This window comes from Ostrinia nubilalis, chromosome 2 (genome assembly GCF_963855985.1).
Source record: "Ostrinia nubilalis chromosome 2, ilOstNubi1.1, whole genome shotgun sequence".
In the NCBI taxonomy this organism is placed as follows: Eukaryota; Metazoa; Arthropoda; class Insecta; order Lepidoptera; family Crambidae; genus Ostrinia; species Ostrinia nubilalis.
The window spans coordinates 13,983,046-14,006,546 of record NC_087089.1 but is presented as its reverse complement, the minus strand read 5'-3'; the positions used below and the strand labels follow the sequence as shown (position 1 = coordinate 14,006,546).

Genomic DNA, 23,501 nt, shown 5'->3' with positions numbered 1-23,501 from the left:
GTCCTGTATTAGGTTTTTTCTAACAAAAATAGTAGTCATAAAAGTCAGTTTTATTACGTCCTGCGTATGTGACGCCCTGCAAGGTCACAGCAAAACATCAGAGAGAGGGTTAATTCAAAATTTTAAAGTCCCTATTTTAAACTAATCACCTCCAAAGAACTCTTGCCATATGTGTGGTATTATTAGACCGCAGAAGTTAGCAAATGAACATGACCACAGTGTCACAATCAGAGCTTGATTATGCGAACTTCTGTCGGTAAGTACAGTCACACCCGGCTTAATGTGATAATCATAACTTGCGCCATTCAAATCTCAAAACTTTGAAGGAATGTTCTTGAAAATGCGAAAGTACACACAGCTGTTAAGATCGTACAGCAATTTATTTATTTTCTCTTCATCTTGTAAGTAATCTTTAGACGAAGAAATAATTTTCATCATACTTTTATGTGATTAGAGTTGCCTGTGTGCTACGGAGTGGACTATATTATGAATGTATGACAATATTGAAGCTAATGAAACTTAGAAGCCTTGATACCAGAATTGGGTACAAAATAATATTAAAAAACATACCAAAATTTTGCTAAATAGTTTTCAGTTAGGAGACGCGCGGAAAACGCAGCGAACGAGGTCCACCCACAAGGTGTACTGAAGGAAGACCTCATAAAGTTACCAGGAAGACGCTGGATGCAGGTCGCTCGCTACCAACTGGTAAATATGGAAATCATTGGGGGAGGCCTATGTTCAGCAGTGGACGTCTTGTGGTTGTATGACAAATTCAAATTCAAAATTCAAAATATTTATTGCTTACTAAGTGACAATTTGTAATGGTGTAAATTACATAATATACAGGAGCTTAAAAACTTAGTTACCTGAGTGGTATCGCAATAGAGTAGGTGCTATTTAAACATTAATGGTAGTATTATTAATATTAATTAACTATAATAAGTAATATTATTATTAAACAACTTATAAGATAACTACAATCTAAGTAGGATCAAGGTTGATAACTAATTGGCTATAGTAGTTGGTTACTATAATATTTTTTATGGTCTATTGTTAGGTATTCATTAATTGAATAAAAACATTTGGATATTAAATAGTGTCCAGATCTTATTTCAGTTGACAGACTGATCGATAGACGGCGGCTCAAATGATATATCTAATGAAACTCGACTCTTGTTTTCAGACAGTTTTCACTTTGTTTGGGTTTAGAGTTATTGACAGTTAAAATTTTCCCCCGAATTTGTCTTAGTTTAATTGTTGGGGGACTAGACTGCAAATTGAGCTTTAGAACGTCATTTGTTTTAAGTAACATGATCGCAAAATTAATCCCTAAGATCATCTGAAATTATTAGGGTTGAATTACAAGATAATTTTCAAGTTATAACAAGCAATAACTTATCCTGCAATTTCAGTTTTGTTTTCTGGATCGAAATTAGGGGAATTTCAAAATATTGTTTCAAAAGAAAGTTTGAAAAGTTTGTTACAGTTAATAGGCTGACCGATTGTGTCATTTTTATGACGCAAAGTTCTGGGTAACTAGGTTAAGAACTTTGTTTAAAGATATAAGAATAACAAAACAATATTAACAGTAAATTTGCGTACATAAAATTATAGAAAATTGTTAGCGCCATCTATGGGCGCAAGAAAACAACTCATGACGTCAAAGGCGCGGAACCAGAGTGAAGATCGCAGCTAACTTCGCGTCGCGCCGCCCTCCTGTCAACTTAAATCGAACGTTTCAAACACTCGACAATTTGATCTCGTTGCATACAGTCTGTAAACCTATCACTTTAAATAAACGTTAAAACCGTAATTTCAATAATAATTAGTCATTGAAGAGACCCTTATTCCAACATAATCTGAGCTCGAAACATGTTCCTTCGCGCCGGATGACATGTTCCATCGCACCAGCTGACGGGATTCAAGATACCACAGAAGTCGATACCTGTTGCGTGTCAAGAGAGAAACCCTGTGAAAGAAGCAGCTCTGGAATAACGGTCAGGTTAAACCACTCCTTTCCCTTCCTATTTTAATCGATTTGTGCTAATATTGTGTCGCGTTTGCGGATTTCAGTCGATATTTCAACCGTTACAACTACCTACCTACGTTGTCGTGTTGGTGGGTGCCGGGTCTGCCTATTGCAACGAGCGTCGGGGTGATCTATACGATTGTAAGTACCTTTTGTTTCCTAAATTCTTCTCAAAATGAGCGAGGATAGCGATAGATCAAAGCTGAATGTACCAAAGTCAAGAGAGGGTAGTCATTCGCCTTCTAGAGAACTTAAATTAACCGTTTCAGACCTCAAAAAACAAAGAGGAATTCTGAAAGGTCGTGTAACTTCTTTTGAAAGCTATATTTTTAAATTTCAGAATTTGGTTATTACAAAATGTCAAGCAGTTGAACTAAATTTAAGAATTTTGAAGTTGGAATCAGTTATTGATGAGTTTTACAAAATTCAAGATAAAATCGAACAGTTTTGTGATGATAATGAGCTTTCAATAAATATTGAGTACCGCGAAAGCTTCGAAGAATAATATTTTCGAAGTGTTTCTGTCGCTAAATTAATTATAGAAGACCAAAGTAATAACCAAAATTCGGTAAATACGCAAGTTTCAAGTGACAAAAATGCATCGTTACAAATTAAATTACCTGACATCAAATTACCCTCTTTTAGTGGTTCGTATGATGACTGGCTCGAATTCAAAAATTCGTATTTTTAACGATGATACACGGACGGGCAGATTTAAATGCGATTCATAAATTTCACTACTTGCAGTCATCACTTAGCGGTGGTGCTTTACAGGTTATAAGTGCATTAGAGTTCACAGCAGAAAATTATACCCACGCATGGGAATTGTTACACAATAGATTTCAAAATGATCGACTTTTGGTGCACAACCATGTCAAAGCCTTATTTTCGATACCTAATATAAATAAGGAATCTCCTTTGCTCATTAGAAAACTCATAGATTCTATTTTGCGAAATTTACGTTCATTGAAATCGTTGGGCGAGCCCACAGAATCATGGGATACACTAATTATATACTTAATTGTCTGCAAACTTGATTCTTCGACCGAACGCGAATGGGAAACTTATAAGGGAACACTTATTTCTGGTTTTCAAGGCCAAGAAATTAAACGAAAATTAATATTAAACGATTTGTTAACATTCCTGAGAAATAGAGCTGATTTGTTGGAAATGGTGAACGTTAGTAGTAACGCAAGTGGTGCTCATAGTTTTCACAAGCCCCCTCATTCTCATTACAATAAATATCAGAGTAAACAATTTCATGATTCGAAACCGCAGGTAGCACAAACACACACGCAGAGTTATTTAGCTACAAATAACGGGAAAACGACCAAACGTAACCGTTGTTGTGAGATGTGTCGCGGAAATCATGCTTTATATATGTGTAGTATGTTTTTGAATTTATCAATCGAGGATAGGTACAAATTAGTAAATGAAAAGAAACTTTGCCATAATTGTCTGCGCGGTGGCCATTCTATAAGTAACTGTTATTTTGGGCCGTGCCAACAGTGTAAATGTAAACACAATAGCTTGTTACATATAGAATTAAAAGAAAATACAATTGGCAATGTTAACTCTGAGTCAAGCACATCTCAAATAAAGTCGACCGTAATGCATTCATCGTTAGGTTCGCATTGTCACGATAATTTAAACACCGCTCAGCTGACTACTCAAACAGAACAAGTTTTGTTACCTACCGCGCTAGTTGAAGTGATCGACGAAAACAATATGCGACACACAGCCCGCGCGCTTTTAGATAGCGGTAGTCAGCATTGTTTTGTGTCAGAAGCGTTTTGTAAACGAATAAATTACACGAATTATATACAGTCCATTGTTCAAATTTCTGGAGTGGGACAGTCGGTCACACAATCCAATAAATTATGCGATTTAAATATACGATCAAAATTAAACGATTTTTATACGCTTATTCGGTGTTATGTTTTGCCATGTAATATAACATCATTCTTGCCAACAATGAATATTAACGTAGAATCAATACGAATACCTGAAAATATTCAACTTGCAGATCCTACTTACAATATACCCTCTGAAGTTGATTTATTGATTGGAGTGGATGTTTTTTGGGATCTTTTAAACGAAAATAAAATACGATTAGCATCGGGATTATATTTACAAGATTCAAAATTAGGTTGGGTCATTTCAGGACCTATTTATACGAATAAATTGCAATCGAAAAATAATACCGTACGATGTAACTTTATTCAAAATGTCGGCATAGATTTACAATTAAAAAAGTTTTGGGAATTAGAAGAGTTATCAAAAAAACACACTCTTACTAATTCCGAACGTGAATGCGAAGAAATATTTATAAATACAACTAAACGTGAATTAGACGGCAGATTTTCAGTACGTATTCCACTGAAAGATTCAGCCGATTCTTTAGGTGACTCCTATACGACAGCTTATACACGATTTATTGCATTAGAACGAAAATTAGATCGTACACCTGATTATAAACGAATGTATTCAGATTTCATGAAAGAATATCGCAAGTTAGGTCATATGACTAAAGTAGATACGTACACTTGGCCACATTATTTCCTCCCACATCATGGGGTATTTCGTGAGAGCAGCACGACCACCAAACTAAGGGTCGTTTTCGATGCTAGCTGTGCTACAACTTCGAAAAAGTCACTAAACGACATTCAGCATATTGGCCCTAAGCTTCAAAATGAGGTTTTTTCAATTTTGTTGCGCTTTAGACAACACCAATGGGTTGCATGTGCTGATATTGAAAAGGCTTATCGACAAACACTCATACAACCCGATCAACGAAATCTACTACTAGTACTGTGGCGAGAAAAATCGTCAGATCCAATTGGCATTTATCAGTTAAATACCGTAACGTATGGTACTGCGTCGGCGCCGTACTTATGTATACGATGTTTACATCAGGTTGCGCATGAATGCGACGATGCAGTGATCTCGCGTGTCATACGGGAGGACTTCTTTGTAGATGACCTTCTCACATCACACGACGATTCTAAAACATTGATTGAGATCTGCGAAAAAACGTCATACATTTTGGGCCAATACGGTTATTTATTGCGCAAGTGGACGTTAAATTGTGATGACACAACCGCTGCGAAAATAAAGAATTTAGCTATAGGCGAACACACTCAAACCAAAACATTGGGTTTAGGCTGGCACAATAGGGATGATGAATTTCATTTCACAACACAACTTACTTCGTTTGATGCGTCATCATTGACTAAACGCAATATGTTATCAGTAGTCTCGCAAATTTATGACCCTTTAGGCTTTCTTGCGCCGATTGTGATCGTAGCAAAAATACTTTTACAAAAGTTGTGGCTGTGTAAACTCGATTGGGACGATCCCGTTCCAAACGATGTCTCAATTAAGTTCACAAATTTTGTTGATTCAATTAAAAAATACTTATACGAAATAAAAATTCCACGATTCATAAGGAGTATTCATACTAAACGTTTAGAATTACATATTTTCTCAGACGCGTCACAGGAAGCTTATGGCGCTTGTGCTTATGTACGATTAATACTGAATGATAACACTACACGAATGAATTTACTATGTGCAAAAAGTAAAGTAGCGCCGCTAAAAACTATCAGTATTCCTAAATTGGAGTTGTGTGGTTCGTTGATAGGTGCACGCTTATATAAAAATATTATCGATTCTCTAAGCTTAACATTCGATTCTGTTTATTTCTGGACAGATTCGACCATCGTCATTGGTTGGTTAAGGCCCGGTTTTTTGATTGGTAGTTAAAATAACCAATGGTCAAATTTGACAGATGTCAAATGACAAGTGGTTAAATATCAGAGAAAAATGTTTTTCGAACAATGGTTAGCTTGACTTTTAGTACATTTTTAACTATTTGTTTACATTTTGTTAATATTTAACCATTAGTAGCAAAATTTAACAATTAGTTATTTTAACTAAGAATCAAAAAACTGGGCCTAAGTATGTCACAGCATTTACTTAAAACATTTGTCCAAAATCGAGTCACAGAAATTAATGAACTAACAAATGATACATTGTGGTTTCATGTTGAAAGCCAAAATAACCCAGCTGACTTAGTGTCAAGGGGTTTAAACGCTGTCGAACTGAAAAATAATAATTTATGGTGGCATGGTCCCAGTTACTTGCATTGTTCTGAGTGGTCACCTAGCAAACAACCAATTACATATTGTAGTAAAGACTTACCTGAAACAAAAACTACAAGCGTAAGTACTTTATGCATCAATTCAGAAAACATATTCGATTTTGATAGATTCTCATCTTTCAATAGATTAAAACGTACGGGGGCCTACTTACTTAGATTTATTTATAACGCGCGTAATAAACAGCTGAGGCGAACCGGTTCCTTATCTGCCGCTGAGTTGAGCGAGTCGCAGCAAATGTTGTGTCGATTCGCACAGATGCAATCGTTTCCCTCGCTTTATAACAACTTACTCAAAGGATTGCCTTTAGAAAAATGCAAGGAATCTAATAAAGTTATCGGTTTAAATGTATTTTTAGACAGTTCTAAAGTAATTCGTGTTGGCGGGCGACTTTGTAATGCGGCCAACTTTGAGTTTGATAAACAACATCCGATGTTGTTGTGTAGCAAAAGTCGATTTACAATACTTTTGTTTGAATATCAACATAAACGTTACTTCATGCGGGACCTCAACTCATGTTGAGCACTATCCGTGAAAGTTGGTGGCCGCTAGCAGGTAGAAATCTTCGCCAACACTTCTGGAAGCGCTGGGCCACTGAATACGTCACTGAGCTTCAAATTCGAACCAAGTGGAAGACAAACACAAATGAAATAAAACTGGATAGTCTAGTTTTAATCAAGGACGATCAACAACCACCACTCAAGTGGAGATTGGGAAGAATTGCTGAAATTTTTCCCGGCAAAGATGGAGTTGCACGCGTCGCAAACATTCGAACATCGACTGGAATAGTGAAGCGGGCGTTTTCAAAACTTTGTCCTCTTCCGCTTCCTACAACAAATGAAAATGAAGATTGCATCGCTTCAATCAACAATCAATGAAACTAAACGAAGATCGAAGAACCTACTACCGGACTACATTTTGAAAGTCAATCATGAGCTTTCAAGGCTGGCGGTATGTTAGCGCCATCTATGGGCGCAAGAAAACAACTCATGACGTCAAAGGCGCGGAACCAGAGTGAAGATCGCAGCTAACTTCGCGTCGCGCCGCCCTCCTGTCAACTTAAATCGAACGTTTCAAACACTCGACAATTTGATCTCGTTGCATACAGTCTGTAAACCTATCACTTTAAATAAACGTTAAAACCGTAATTTCAATAATAATTAGTCATTGAAGAGACCCTTATTCCAACATAATATTCGAAAGTCTGAGCTCGAAACAAAAATATCACGTTTATTTTTATATAGGAACTTCAAGACAAAATGTTAAGTAACTACATAACACAAAAACAGTTTTGTTTTCCATCGCCAGACAAAATGAGGTCATGGACAATAAAGATTGCTGCAAAAAGTTGTCTCTGCCTCTTGGTCAACGACTAAAACATAGAGCAATGGAAGTAAACAATGAAAGAAAATCTGACCATAATCTGCTTGATGTCGAAATGGTTAGTAATTACAGGAAGCTAGGTCACCATCATCATCATTTTTATACTGTCATTTTGTGACGAGCACGAGGTGGAAATAATGCTTACGCTGGGAGCAGCAAATAATACCGTGTTTCGGATGTGAGATCTCGGCGATAAGCTTAAGTCCGGCTATTTGTGGGCGGTTCTGTGTTTCGCCTCGATGGGTCTTATTTTTATACCGCAGGGGTAAGACCGTCTCTAATTTTCCAGAGGCAAATGGAGGATTTGGTCTACACGTCTACACTCTCCATGCTGGCAAGACGTCAGTGTCTACTCACTTTTGTCTATAAATCATGCAGGTCAGATATAATCAGAAAAGACCTACGAGGCTAATACCATAAAGATTTACGTGGCTAAGGCTTGAAAAGTATATTTCTATTCATTTTTCTTTCACTTCCACTGGCCGCCCGTTGCTGTAGGAAGTTGCACTTCCGCCACCGTCTTTGTGCTTTTGTTAACAGTGACCTTTGAAAGCTTTAATCTCTATGATGATATAGATAAGTATATGCATAGGTACTTTACTTCCTTCTTCTTAATATTAACCTTACTTGCTTCGTATTTGCAAAAAGACTTACAAAAATGATGAAATTGTATTCAGAAAGACTAACTAAAGAGGGTATAATACAGGGTGACTTTGTTATTAGTATCCATATTTTTTTAATAAGCTCTTTAGAACAATTTAACGATACAACTTTATCGTAATTATTTTTAATCGTGGTATTTTTCGCAAAAAAAAATATTGAAAGTCTAATTCGCGGGTGCCCATATCTTAAGTTTTAAAGGTTTATTGCTTATTTCTGCTCACCATTATATCTATTAAACTTTGCAGTTAACTATGTGTACGTATTTTTCCATGAACGAAGCAAATTTTCCACGTGAGTCAATTTGAAAACCGCGCGCAGCGGATGAAGATAATTAAATATGGAGAAAAAAGTTTTGTTTTCTTTACGTAAATCAATTAAGTTACTGATTCTGAGTCGATCCTGAAAATTTGGATACTGATACAAAAATCACCCTGTATAGTTTTGACTGATAATTGAAAGCAAGTTCAGTACTGATTTTGATGGCTATAAGAAGCAGAGGTCGTGGGTTCGATCCTTGCACAATACAAACATTTGCGAGCGTAAACATACTCGTAATCTGACAGCTGGTAGGTCGTGTTTTCTACTATAGGTTTTTAAATAAGATAAATTAGTTTTTATATGTATAAGATACTTTATATTCATGTCTAAAAGTATATAAGGTTTCCTTAGTAACGGACTCAATTGAGGAAAATGTTCAAGAGTTAATTTACTTAAAAATACACGAGATTCGAATTAACTGAATTAACGCCTCTGAGATCCTTACTCCTGGTTTAAATCGTATAAGAAAATTTCTTAAAAGCTTACGCGATGAAAATAAGCTGCTATTAAATAAGTATTGAGAGGCTCCCCAAACATTGTCAGATTGATACGTTGCCGACGAAGAGAACATTACACATAATGTACATCATATGTTTTTTTTAGATTTTTCATTTTCTTATTTTAGAAGTTACAGGGGGGGACCAACTTTTTTCCACTTTGGAAGCGTCTGTCACGCAAACTATTCGGTTTAGAAAAAAAGTAGTTTAGAAACCTCGATATCATTTTTGAAGACCTATCCATAGATACCCCACACGTATGTGTTTGACGAAAAAAAAATTTTGAGTTTCAGTTCTAAGTATGGGGAGCCCCCAATATTTTTTATTATTTTTTTATTTTTGCATCAAAATCTTAATGCGGTTCACAGAATACATCTATTTAGCAAGTTTCAACAGTATAACTCTTATAGTTTCGGAAAAAAATGGCTGTGACATACGGACGGACAGACGGACGGACGGACGGACGGACAGACAGACAGACATGACGAATATATAAGGGTTCCGTTTTTTGCCATTTGGCTACGGAACCCTAAAAATACTTCAAAACAAAATGCGATCGTAAAATTTAGGATATTATATTCGTATTTCAATCAGTGAAAAACCCAACGGGGAGCAAGGATTTCTACAACGACCGGTCCTACGCTGCCCGCATCCAGATACTTCCCGCATCCTTCACCAGATCGTCGGTCTACATAGTGGGGAGCCTGCCCACACTACGTCTTGCGGCCCGTGGTCGCCACTCGAGAACTTTTCTGCCCCAACGGCCATCAGCTCTACGATATTTAGATACTACCAGGCCTGTTCATCTCCGCGAGTTTACATCGAAAACAAAACACGCACGATGGCATCTTATAGGATTACTATTCGACAAGGCCTCACATACGAGCGAGCATTAACTCACGCACGCGTATTCTTGTGTATGATGGAAAAAAATAAAGAAAATGGTGTACTAAATACTGTGCAGTATTTAACTGCCTAAATAATAATAAAAACACAGAATGTACTTTTTAACTTGCCTGAAGACACTGAGAGGTAAATAAGTAGTTAATATTATTCATGATAATTCATGCTAAATCATGTATTTCCTCCGTCATTTTCTGCAGTTTGGCACCTCACGTCACACCATTTTCCCGAAGTCAGCCCTATAGCTTCGGCGCAGTACCGATCACTGACGTTTGTCAACAAAATGGTGCTTGACCCTTGAGACAAGCTAAATTACACCATATTGTTAATGACATTCAGCATACATTTTTTTAAAAACCTTCGTGAAGTAAAACTTCTAACTACTCGTGTTTTATAATTTAGCATATTAAGCCTGTCTAGTAGAACACAGACGCGTTTGACCGGCAACTGCGCCCTAAAGATAACCTCGGCAATTTAAAATTCCGGAGTCGAACGAAATAAATTACTTGGGCGAAGGCAATCTAAGAAAGAATTTTCGTTTAAGGACTTAACACGCAGTGGAGTATACTCACCTATTGTGGGATGGGCTGGTTTACAAATTAATAAAAATTAGGAATTCTGTTGGTTAGTGAACTGCTTATCATTATCATTACAAAATTACATAGTAGGTACATATTAAACAAAGTCGCTTTCCTGTCTGTCTGTCCCTATGTATGCTTAGATCTTTAAAACTGCGCAACGGATTTTGATGCGTTTTTTTATTAGATAGAGTGATTCAAGAGGAAGGTTTTTTTAAGTACATAAGTATTACATTGTACCTAGGCGAAGTAGGGGCAGGTCACTAATTTTTAAATAATTATTGAAATTGACACTGAAATGGATCTTCTTTTAGGAAGAAATTTGCGGCATAAATGGATCGTCTTTTAGGAATAATAAATTTCATGACTTCAAAGCACAGACTATGTATTATTTTACTTCCCTATTAAAATTATAAATTTTCCACATTTTAAGTAAAATTCATACGAAACATCTTATAAGCCTTCCTGGAAGTTACAGCTAGATATCAAGTATTATATAATTATTCAGCTTTAGGTAATTACAGGTGAAATTATATAATTTCTATGGTGCTTTAGCTACACAGGTTAATTATTCAAACAGCGTAGGTAGGTACTTAAAAAGCCGAACATCATTTTGGCTTTAATTATATCTACCAAAGTTATTAATATACTCATGTTATTCTTATCTCGAAAAAGCTTTTTCGGAAGTTGTTTTTCATAAGTTAATTACGCCGAAAACTCAATTTAGCAAAGTTTAAAAATACTAGGCTATGAAATGGCTGATATTTAACATTAACAAATTAATATCCTGAAACTGCTCAAAGTACTCTTCCTGAGTTTAATTATATTCCAGTGGAGCCTTAGTAGGATATTCATTATTAAACTATGCTAACGACCTGATGAGGATGAAGCTTGTGTTAAGTGGATTCAAATTAATTAAATGGTCAACGGGGATTGAAAGAAAGAAAAAAAAGCGTCTTTAAGCTTAATAGTAATATAATATAATAATTATTATTTGTATTATTCATCATCATCATTTCAGCCACAGGACGTCTACAGTAGACGGATTGGCCTATGTTCAGCAGTAACTGCTGAACATAGGCCTCCCCCAATGACTTCCACATCGCACGGTTGGTAGCGGCCTGCATCTAGCGCCTTCCTGCTACCTTTATCTGTTGCAAGAAAGGATTTTTTCCTGGCGGCTTGGTGACTGGAATTGAACCGCCACCGGTGCAGACGGAGAAGATGGTGAATTGCCTGCACGTGAAAAGAGGTTGTCCGGCTTTCAGAAATTTATAAGAATTACCGTTCCTTGTATTGAAATTAAAAATGTAAATAAAACAGCTCCCTCTCAATTGACACAAATTAATTTGTTTCGTAAGCTCGTATACAGTTAACAATTTATTACGATATTATAACTAATGTTATAGATAGTGCCAACCTCAAGGGATTCAGGGTCACGTATTTTGACAGTGAAGATATCGCTGACGTTCAGAAGTCGTTCCATTGAAAAACAGTTCTAAATCCGTATTCACAAGGGTCATTTTCCATAGAACAATTACTCGATAGGATCGCAACTTAGCGATTTGTTGTCATTGAAGTTTTGTTACGTGAATAAGGCTACAGGTCGTCGATCCACCTTGTGGACGTCCCACGCTGCGTTTTCCGGTACGTGGCCTACACTCCATTATTACTGTAAGATATTACTGCGGCAAAAAAGTGGCTCTGAAGTAGTAATACTTTGGTGGAAAAAGTATGGTTAATTTACCTGTATATGACTGTGCTACTGACTCTACATTCTGTGGTAGCCTAGTAGCCGAATTCGATTGCAAAGCCTACTGAAAAGAAGCTAATGCAAACAACACTTTATTGTTTGAAGCACAGAACAAACGTTGCAAAGCTGAAGAATTCCAGATGGAGAAACTTGAGGTATTTGGTATGCAGGGTTAAGGATATAACTTAACTTTAAGTTAGTCTGAAGGAATCTTACCGGGTTGAGTTGAGGAATTTGAAACTTTATGAGTTTTTCAGGAAACCCATACGTTAGCATAAAACGTTGTTATCCAAATAGAAAACTTTGAAATTCCCTTGCGTCTCGGGTAAATAAAAATGTTGAGGAGCGCTCGACTTTACGTGATTTTACTTTTTGATTTCTGTTTTCATGCTTGACAAACTAAAAGCTTAGAAAAAGTTTGCTTTGAATATTCGATTTTGAATACAAGTATTCTGAATTAACAAATTGGGGTACAATTTATGCAAAAAAAAAGCCGTTTTTTCCAATTTTTCTGTATGTGATATGAACAAAGAGATTTTTTTAGAATTAGCGAGCTTTTTGTTTGATTCATATTTTATTCTTTCCGTTGACTATTATAGTCTTACACACACTAACTGAAGGAAGTTTCGGAAAGAAGTCATCAATGGCTGACATAAATTATGAAATTAAAAAAGCTAAAGATCCAATTTTACTTTCAAAATATTATTATTATGAGAGAAAGTTCTTTAGGGTAGTTTAGGAGCCACAAAGTAAATATTTGCATAAAACGTTGCTCCACTGTTTATGAAACTTCTGACTGATATTTCCCGTACAACACTGGAAAATACGATACGGTGTCAAGTATTATTCAAGATTATTCTATTCTATTCTATTCTATTCTATTCAAGTAAACGACACCCTTTGGGTCTTGTTTATTGATACAAGTCATCCCTAAATAAACATATCAAATCCTCCCTTTTGACTTCACAGCACTCTATTATCTGCAGCATAAGGTGGATATTTCACTTTGCTTAAAATAACATATCGTTCACGATAGGAGCTGTTGGTTCAGTCCGACTTTGAAACTTGTTTGAACTGAAGTTAATGTCACTGAGCCTACACTTAGAAGAGGTGGTGACTGAATAAATAATATTGTGGTGTAATACATTCTGTGTAGTAGGTTCTTTTCATTTTCATACATTGAAGTATTATTACTATAATAACTCCATGATTTCAGAGTTTGTGAACGTGGAAGGTAAAGTATGAGGTGATTCTAGTCTACTTAGCTTTTAATTTTATATGGATAACTTACTATTTTTGTAAAATTCAAACAGCTTAACTGTTTTCTAACACCAGCTAGTGAAAGCTTTAACAAAAAAAAAACAGAAAAACAGACACATTTTAGAATTACTAAACGTGGCTACATGTTGCTTTGGTTTTTCTTACCGTATGAGCTGAAGAACCGTTACTTTAAACACTTTATTGTACAGTCGACAGCACATCAGACTATACATTTTCATTGCAAAGTCGCCCCTATCGCAACTACGTAAGATACCACAGTGTTTACGTTGACGTGCTGTCGACTGTACTTCAATATTGGTCTCATATTTCCCAGCAAAAAAAACATGAAACTCATCAAAAACCTCCTAATTCCAAAGTCAGACCTGGAAAAAAAGACAATAGACCTGGAAAGAAAGCTCAACGTGACCAGACAACACATCGGCGGTCTACATTCAGCTCTGCGACTGACTTTGTTCTCTGGAAGACTGTTGGGGGTTCTACCTTTGGTGGGGTTGATGAATGAACGGAGTGATGGGTTGAGGTAATGTTTTATTTCTTATTTACTTACTACTTATTTAATTCATTAACAATGAGAAGTAATTAAATGATCAGCCGTAATAACATAGCCACTAAAAGCAGCATTAAAATCATTTGGTTAGCCAAAAAAATACTTGGTTTGTTGCAATAAAAAAAAATCGTTCAGCGATCCTTGTGTCGCAAATAATCTTGATACTGTTCAGAAAGGACAATGTTCGTTCTCCATACATTGTTCGCCTAAAGAACCAACAATTTTGACATATTACTACCCGAAAGCGAAATAATACGATTCTGTGTGTAAGAACAATGATTCCTGATGGACACTTGCCATAAAATTAATGATTAAGAATATTAAATCACAGCGATTTTATAATATGTCGTTTATGACAACATGGCGTCTAATGTATTGTGTGAATGTATGAACACCGATTCGCGAAAAATGTTTTGTATTGTCGTCACGCCGAGTCGCAGCCAAATAGTATAAAATAATAGAACAAGTTTTAGAAATACAACTCGGCATTCCACTTTTACAATATGCCCACATATTGCACGTAAATAAACAACATGAATCGTAGGTTGTTTCCACCCTTGTCATCTGACACATGAAATAAACTCCTATTGTATTATAGATATCGAAGCCGAATCGTATATAATAATAGAATGGGTTTTGGAGATCACTCGGGGTTCCACTTTTATAAAATACCTACATATTACATAAAAATACCACGAATCATGAGTTTTCTTTTCACCATTTACATCTGACACGAGATAACAAACTCCTATCTCCATGACTACCATCGTAGTCTATGCCAAAGACTACAATATTTTAAGCAAGAAGTTTCAAACCTTAGCGGCTACGGTAACCCCTGGGCCACATACATCGTGATAACATTCGGTCGACACTGGAACGAAGTCTTGCGATTATGCAAAAAAGCATCGTATTCTAGTGCGGCTATATCACGTTCAACCGGGGTTTTAATTCGACTAAAGTCCTGACTAAAGACTGGAAGAAAATACGCCGCATTGTATGAGCACTTCGTGTTCGTTAAAGCGGCTTCAGATCTAGAGCCCACATAGTTTTCTTTCCAATAATATCCGCAAGTAGCGCTGCATGATCTTTACAACAAAAACGACAATAGTTATTAAGGTGCCAAAATTATATGATTACTTTGGCACGGTATTATACACGTTCGAAGATTTGTCATTTTCATTCATTTCATCATCATCATCATCATTTCAGCCACAGGACGTCCACTACTGAACATAGGCCTCCCCCAATGACTTCCACATCGCACGGTTGGTAGCGGCCTGCATCCAGCGCCTTCCCGCTACCTTTATCAGGTCGTCGGTCCACCTTGTGGTGGGTTGACATTGCAGAATATGACTTTTGATAGGTTCATCATAGAATTCGGCGGGGATATCCTCACGGAGGAAGTTCGTAAAAGGGCGGAACAAGATCTTATAATAATGCAAGGCCGAAGCTGTAACGCGCGTGCTCCTACGTGTAATCCGGCGAGTATGCAATAAATAGTAATGTCTGGTAAATAGTGGTAATACGTATCGTTCGTTCGTTCGTTTCAGCCGAAAAGACGTCCACTGCTGGACAAAGGCCTCCCCCAAGGATTTCCACGAAGACCGATCCTGCACCGCTCGCATACAGGCACCTCCCGCGACCTTCACCAGATCGTCGGTCCACCTAGTGGGAGGCCTGCCCACGCTACGTCTTTCGGCTCGTGGTCGCCACTCAAGAACTTTCCTGCCCCAGCGGCCATCAGCTCTACGAGCTATGTGCCCCGCCCCGTCTATGTCTATATGCGCTACGATTACAGGGTATCATTTTGCATAGTCGCAAGACTTCACTCCGCTGCTATCAAATCAATGTCGCATAATGTTATCGCAATGTGTGTGGCCCTTGGCCAAATCACAGAAGCCTATGCGAAGAAAGAGCACTTGAATGACAATGAAAATCAGGGTTACCATTTTATAAGATCTCCTCACTATTGAGGGTAACAAAGTAACATTAATAGGTAATCTAGCCATTAATTACATTTATTACCTATACGAGAAAGTAAAGCAACATGCGGTTTTATTTTAATTTGTAAAATATTTGTAACAGTTTGTTCCAAGTTTAGTTTTACAACAGTATTGCTGTTTCAGCTGTCACTGTGAAGCTTTGGAAAAATAAATAAATACAAAAAATATTAACATAAATATTTATTTAAGTTTTTATGTTCATTATCATAATATGCCAATTTAAGTTACACTGTGTGACAGTCTTTGACACTAAACAAACTCTTCAGCTTAATAATACCTGCCTACAGGGCGTTTTTATAGTTACTCTTGCTGATGAAACAAGAAGGGTTGATTCTACTACTGAAATACAACTACTTTTCTTACAGGACCAATATCAAATTCTCAAAAAAATTCACATCCTCGTGATGGTGATAATTTCTATGGAGAGGTTTTTTTTTATATTCGGTCTCTTGGGATAAGTTATTCCATTTGAGCAGTAGAATTAATCTTTTTTATTTGATCACATATAAAAATAACACAAGTGTGTGTGTTTAGGAAAACTTCTTCTTTGGTATGGTATCACTACGGAGTTATAATGTCGGCAACTCTGTATCACTGACTTGTAACTTTCAAACAGTATGAATAATAAGGGCACCACATTGGTTTTCTTTCTGAAAAAAGGCTTTCACTTTTAGTACTAACCCTTTAGCACTATTTCATTGAAATAAAAATACAATAAACGCACAGAAGACTGAAATTGAGTCAACTGACGTGACATTTATAATTTGTTGACATTATGACAGTTTGACAAGACTAGGGATTGAAAAAGTTTTAATTGAAAAAGTAAAATGACAATTTATTAAAACGATTCAGAAGGATATAATCGATTAAAAATATTTATAAAATGTTCTGATACTTGCCTGTAGCGATTATCCAATCCTGGTTTCTACTGAAAAACTACCTCGTGGCAAGATTTTGATAAAATAATAAAATCTTTATCTTCTCTTTCACAATCTATAAAAGTTCATTTGGTCTTTCAATTAGGGTTTTCGCGATTGAAAAATCCGCGAGATGGCAATACGTAGACGCGAGGTCCAAATGCTGCATGATTGGTGGATATCTGTCAATGTCATGTCAAAAATAACCAATCATGCAGCATTTGGACCTCACGTCTACGTATCGCCATCTGGCGGATTTTTCAATCGCGAAAACCCTCATTGGCATAGATTATGAGAGACTGGCAACTGTACTTAGGTTGATATATGTTTCTCACACTTCAACTGGCATTGGATTCAACATCGGATTCTGACACTTTTACAGTTATGATACCATGGATATCAGTTTATGGTCCTAATTATTTTTATTTTATTTACGACCTTCGACCAGTTGGACACTTTAGATAGCTTCTTGTAATAGTGTCAATATCTTTTTAGCTTTTAACGCAAATCTAGTCTTTTAAGCAGTTTAATCGATTTATTTTATTTTCAAAATCGATATTTTATTGTCTATGATGGCCGCAGGAACATCACTATACATGGACTCCCAGCAATAAAGTACGGTAATGCCTCGTACAGATTTTATCGGCAAAAATTATGGAACTTGATAGGTTTTAGACCATGCCACGCACCAAAACGTCCGGAAGTTGTAATAGTATTATAGAATAAACGTTAAAAGACTTATTTATTTAATTTTTCAATGCTTAAGTGTCCATTAGAATGAAAGGGTGCTTAATGTATTAAAAAAAATAGAAAATAATTATGATGGGTTCATGTTTTTGGGCGGTTTTTTAGGCGGTTTCTGACAATGTCCTTTAATCACAAAACAGGCAGCTTAAAATAATATGGGTTTGCGAAATAAACATTCATTAACAATAAGCGATCTTCGATAGTAGACTGTTAACTTTGTGTGGGAAGCTAATTTTTTTACCTTTGGTTTTAGTAAATGTTTGTTTGACTTTATAAGGACATCATTATATTCATCAATTAAAGTGTTCGTACTAATAAACCATACATTGAGTTCTATACTATCTCAATTACGATTCATTCTTGGTATGCAAAATTGCTTTTATACGCTATGGTACAAGTCACGTTGTTTTTAGATTTACTGTCTTTTAATTTCTTTCAGATTTACACTCCGGTCGTGGTATTCAATATTGTACATCATTAGTTTGTTTGGACAAATCCTTATGTCCATCATGACTTTTTATTGGCTCCTGCAGAATCGCATTTCTCTTACGAATTTTAGTAAGTACCTATTGGTATTATTGACATAACGTAATTCATTATTTAGTTACAGTCCACAGCAAATAAGACTATACATAATATTTTTGTTACTAAAGCCTGGACCGTGAGCACGAAGAATTTTGTCCAATGACCTCAAGCTACCCATCCTTATCGCTCACGCGTAATTATATTGCTGTCGCGACTGTGCGACGCCAGGCGCCCGCAGTGAGTGTGCGAGCTCACGGACCAGGCTTTACATGCGTTTTTAAAGTTCATGGCCTGGTTCGGATATGCACGATAACTGCGCGGTTTCTGGGTGGTTCCCATAGGCGAGGCACTGAGGCGGTAACCGTGCGGTTACAGTTTGATACAAATGTACGAGAACTGTCCAGTAACCGCGCGATTATCGCTGTATCTGAACCAGGCCTATAATTATCTGTGTCTGTACTGTTGAGGCAAATAAAAACTGTAGGTCCAGCGATTAATTCAGTCAGTACCGATGGTATCGGAGCGGCATGGGAGGGGTGACATTGACATATTATGATGACGTGACTGAGTATACAGGTTGGAATTTTGTAATGCCACCTGGAGAGAAAGTACTCTTAATATTGTAGATAGAATTTTTTTCTCAAAGAAAACATTCCTTTATTTTTTTAAAGAAATAGAACTGCATTCACAGATTTCCAAAAAATTGCTTGCCACACCCGGGAATCGAACCAACTAAAATCTGTTAAAAATTACACCCTGTATTTTTATTACATCGATCGTTAGGGTTAAGTATAACGATGAAATCTCTCTAACAAACTTGAATAAACAAATATAAATCAAATGAAAGGAAAACCATGAAATCTTAAATTATTTTAATTATGTACAGAAAATTGTATGGTATGGAAGTGAATTTTAGGAAAAAATTCGAAAATCTATGAATGCAGTTCTCTTTCTTTTCAAAAATAAAGGAATGTTTTCTTTGAGTAAAATTTTCTAGTATTAAGGGTACTTTCCCTCCAGGTGGCATTACAAAATTCCACCCTGTATAAATCTGATGGAGATCTTAGTCTCGCTGACATTTGACGTTACAAAACCATCCCGTGCTGCTTCCATTCCTCAGGCACTGACCGAGTGCTAGACTTATATTATTACTATGATTGCAGCAAACTTTCTTTTCTACTCGTCAAGTGCGATTTCGTTTCTCATACTGGCCAAGATTGGAAGGTACTGGCCGAAATTGGTCATGAAAGTGGAAGCCATAGAAGGCAAACTGCCTCCTCTTACTACAGACGTATCTAAGTATTGCACTTGCATTATGGTCTTCATTCTTGCAGCAGCTTTAGGTAAGAAGAACGTGTGTTATTATGATGAAATGCTTTGTTTTATCTTGGTATGCATTTTTGACAGTATACAGTGTAGTGATTAGAAAAAGTCTTCTCCTGAAAGCCTTGATTAAGATTAAGATTTTAGCATGGCTTCTAGCCCGCCTGATCTTTTTCACGCTGGCCAATTAATAGTAAAAATCTGGACTAGGACCTATCCTGTTTTTTTTTTGTTTGACGGAGCGATGATATTATCAAGAAAACAGGATGCAAAAGGGGTGTTTATGACATTGATTAAGTGGACTGACAAAGACTGAAAATAATAATGATAATTTCCTAGAGATTCATAGAGAGTTTCCTAGGTTAGAAATTATCCTAAATAAACAGGGCTTATTAATATAAGTCATAGGAATTAAAACATGATATATTATTTCTGTAAAAATGCAACTCAAGAGTGTTTCATCTGTTAACATTTATGAAATAAGGCATTAATATGCTACAAAATACTTTAAAGTGTTGAACTGTAAACCAACACTAATGCACTTTTATAATTTCAGTTGAACATCTCTTCTCAATATTCTATGGGGTGACAGTAGCCAGTGTGTGCGATCCCGACAAAGTAGCTGAGACGTTCTTTCACTATGACATGCCGTGGATTTTCACATACACATCTTACGCCTCATGGAAAGGGGTACTAGCAGAGGTAGGGGTTAAAAATATGAGTTATTTTTTATTTTGAAAAGAATATTAGTAATTTGTAAATAAACAATTTAGTCCCGTTAACTCCGCATGAAAAATTAAATTATTATGCTTGTAATACGAGTAGGTTCATCTCAATAATTTAGCAGACTTCGGACCCGCGTTTCCAGTTGACTCATGAGTTGGCTAGGTCGACACCTTCACCTTGAACATTCTTATGACTAATTTTATTAGAGCTTGGGAAGAAAACACTAATGTCTATTTTTATTTTCCGTAGTTATTTAACATCCAAGCTACTTTCATCTGGAGTTACAATGATTTGCTCATCATGGTCATCAGTGTGTATCTCACAGAGCATTTCAAAACGCTTAATCAATTATTCGAGGATGCAATGAAACAAGTAAGTATACAAAATTTGAATTTATTTTGTCACCATTAATTAGCATTACCATTGTCAAATGAATTATCTTAAGGTGAGTATAGACAAGAGCATTTACTTGTAACAGAACAATGATCCTAATTGTTCTAGTGTCACCCTTTCACGAACCAAACATGTACATATTATGCCCAATATACCCAAGAACGTAACTTAAATTTTAGGCTGGGTTGCACCATCTTGCTTTATCGGGCAAAACTTTGTATATGGACCCGAACACCTGCGTCCATACAAGATCCCTCCTGCCAACATACAACACCTTGCAGGAGTTTATAAAGATCGTCCGACCGGACTTTTCCACCACCCAGGTCTTAACCAACCACGGTTATCATAAGGAATACCTACATCGTTTCCATATCGTCGCAGATGACCGCTGTCCCTGCGATGACCAGACTCCACAAACTTGGAAACACCTCTTAACACAGTGCCCTAGATTTTCTTCAGCCCGATATAACCATGAAATGACATCCCGCTTGCTAAGTATCAACCCATATAATCTACCAGACATAATTAGAAAAGAAGACACAGCAAAAAGCTTCAAAGCCTACATTACCCATATAGTCGATCACCTAAAAGAATTTAACCAAACTTAAGGAACTAACAAATTACAATCATCATAATTCACAAACTAAATCACTGCACTGCAATTGGAGTACTCCACTAGCTACCATGGCATGTGTTACTCAATAACACTCAATAATAAAAAAAAAACTAAAAAAAAACTTTGACAAACGACAAAAATCAGTCAAACTTTATACAAAAAGCATCAGTTATCGTTATACATAGTTACCGTTAAAGTTAGGTGGTGCAACTCAGCCTTAAACGTGTATAACGTTATAGTTGTATACTTTTTTGATTCTAACTATAATTTTTTTATGTTAATTCGGTTGCACGTTGAAACAAAATTTAAATACCACCTGCAGGAGTGATGTTTTGTTTTAATATTGAAGTAGCAAGAATAACAATGAATATTATTTAGTTTAAAATAATAAACCACTACAATTTCAGGGTTATTATTCATGCGACGAATTCCGGACGCAACATTTAAAAATAATACGCTTGGTAAAGCTGATTAATGAGCAAATTGGAATCTACATAGTAATTTGCTTTGGCAGTAATTTGTATTGGATTTGCACGCAGCTGTTCTACAGTTTAAAGTGGGTAACAACATATTACATTATTAGCCTTATAATTCCAGCAGATGAGAGTAAAATAGGATCCATTTTCCCCAATCCGTCCTGCCAGCATGGGGAGTGTAGGTCAAATTCTCCTTTTTGGCTTTGGCAAATACATACAAGTCATCCAACTGTGGATGATGAAAAATATATTATAAATTGGTAAAATTATTATTAACCTTAATATTACTAGATCCTAGATTGTGAAATTACCTAAGTAGGTGTTCCGTTTATGTAATAATTCCTTTTGTATGTCTCTTTTATATTGTATTTATTATTATGAAGTACACTTATCTAAATTATGTTCTTTAACACACATTTTTAGCAAAAGTCAAACTGGACATTTCGTCGCATGCCAGTTCAAGGTCCAGAATGCCTACAAGTAAGTTATACTAAATGATTTAATATTAACCTACAGATTATTTACTGAAACTTCATGAATTCTTAAAAGTGTGTGTGTGTGTGTGTGTAGGGTACATTTAAAACATTTTTTTCCAGAACAGTCCACGGCATCGAACATACAGTGTACTTCACATACTCGTTCTCATTCTTGGTGGCCCGTACCTTGCTGGTTCTGCTGTTAGCTGCCAGGGTACATTCTGCTTCGGTTGTACCCTTGGTCCATCTGTATGAGATACCGAGTCACAAGTTTAACGTTGAGGTACGTTGAATTTTAGTAAAAACTACAAACATTAAATTCTACGCAACGCGTATAAACTTTTTTGTTTATTTTTATTCGCTGACATTAAGAAATCTGTCGATATTTTACCTAAATAGTATGCCGAGTTTCTACTCGTCGTTAGTCTGCTGACTTATTATAATAATAGGGCTAAAGGACACTTTCAATTTAGGGGCGTAAGGAAACGCTGCAGTAGCACCACTTTTTTTTTGAAGGGACGTGCGCTGGTAGCTTGAAGAGCTTAAGTAGCACCACTACTACTTTTCATACAATTTATAGAAGCGCAGTTGCAGCTCTATCGTGACTAATGTGAAGTGTAGTAATTTGAAGGCTATAACAAGCCAAATTTTTAACCGACTTCAATAAAAGGAGGAGGTTCGCAATTCGGTTGGTATTTTGTAGAGATGAGTTTTTACAAATAATAACTCAAATGTAACTGTTAATATTTCAGGTTGAAAGGTTCATAGCTCAAATCAACAATATCAAAGTGGCTCTAAGCGGTTTGGATTTCTTTTACGTGACCAAAACAATGATTTTAACTGTAAGATTATATTATTTTTATACACTCTATTGTCTACTACTTATTTAAGTTAGAAAATACTTAATCACTGAGTTGCCGCTATATGTAATGTGTAGTTACACTGTTAGGTAATAATATTATCAATGCTTTTTAGCTTGGACTATATTTCCCGCTGGGTCAGTCAACGCACATCACACTACACATCTTTGTTAATATTTGTTGCAAAATATTTCCTATGATAATTACTTAAGATTCCAGTGCTTAGCTAACTAATATAAGCCTTTCTCTTTTCAGTTACTGGGAACCATCGTCACATACGAGCTGGTGTTATTGCAATTCAATAAGGATACCAAAACTAGTTAA

The 23,501-nt window shown here is 36.2% G+C and overlaps 1 protein-coding gene across 1 annotated transcript; it reads left to right on the top strand.

The window, feature by feature from the left end:
• Window positions 1-13,891: 13,891 nt before the first annotated feature.
• On the top strand, window positions 13,892-23,501 carry LOC135078854 (gustatory receptor for sugar taste 64f-like). Its single transcript, XM_063973421.1, has 10 exons — window positions 13,892-14,088; window positions 18,222-18,340; window positions 19,471-19,650; window positions 20,187-20,332; window positions 20,606-20,728; window positions 21,773-21,921; window positions 22,265-22,321; window positions 22,438-22,600; window positions 23,070-23,159; window positions 23,433-23,501. Exons 1-10 carry the CDS (start codon window positions 13,892-13,894, stop codon window positions 23,499-23,501), a joined length of 1,293 nt encoding a protein of 430 aa, XP_063829491.1.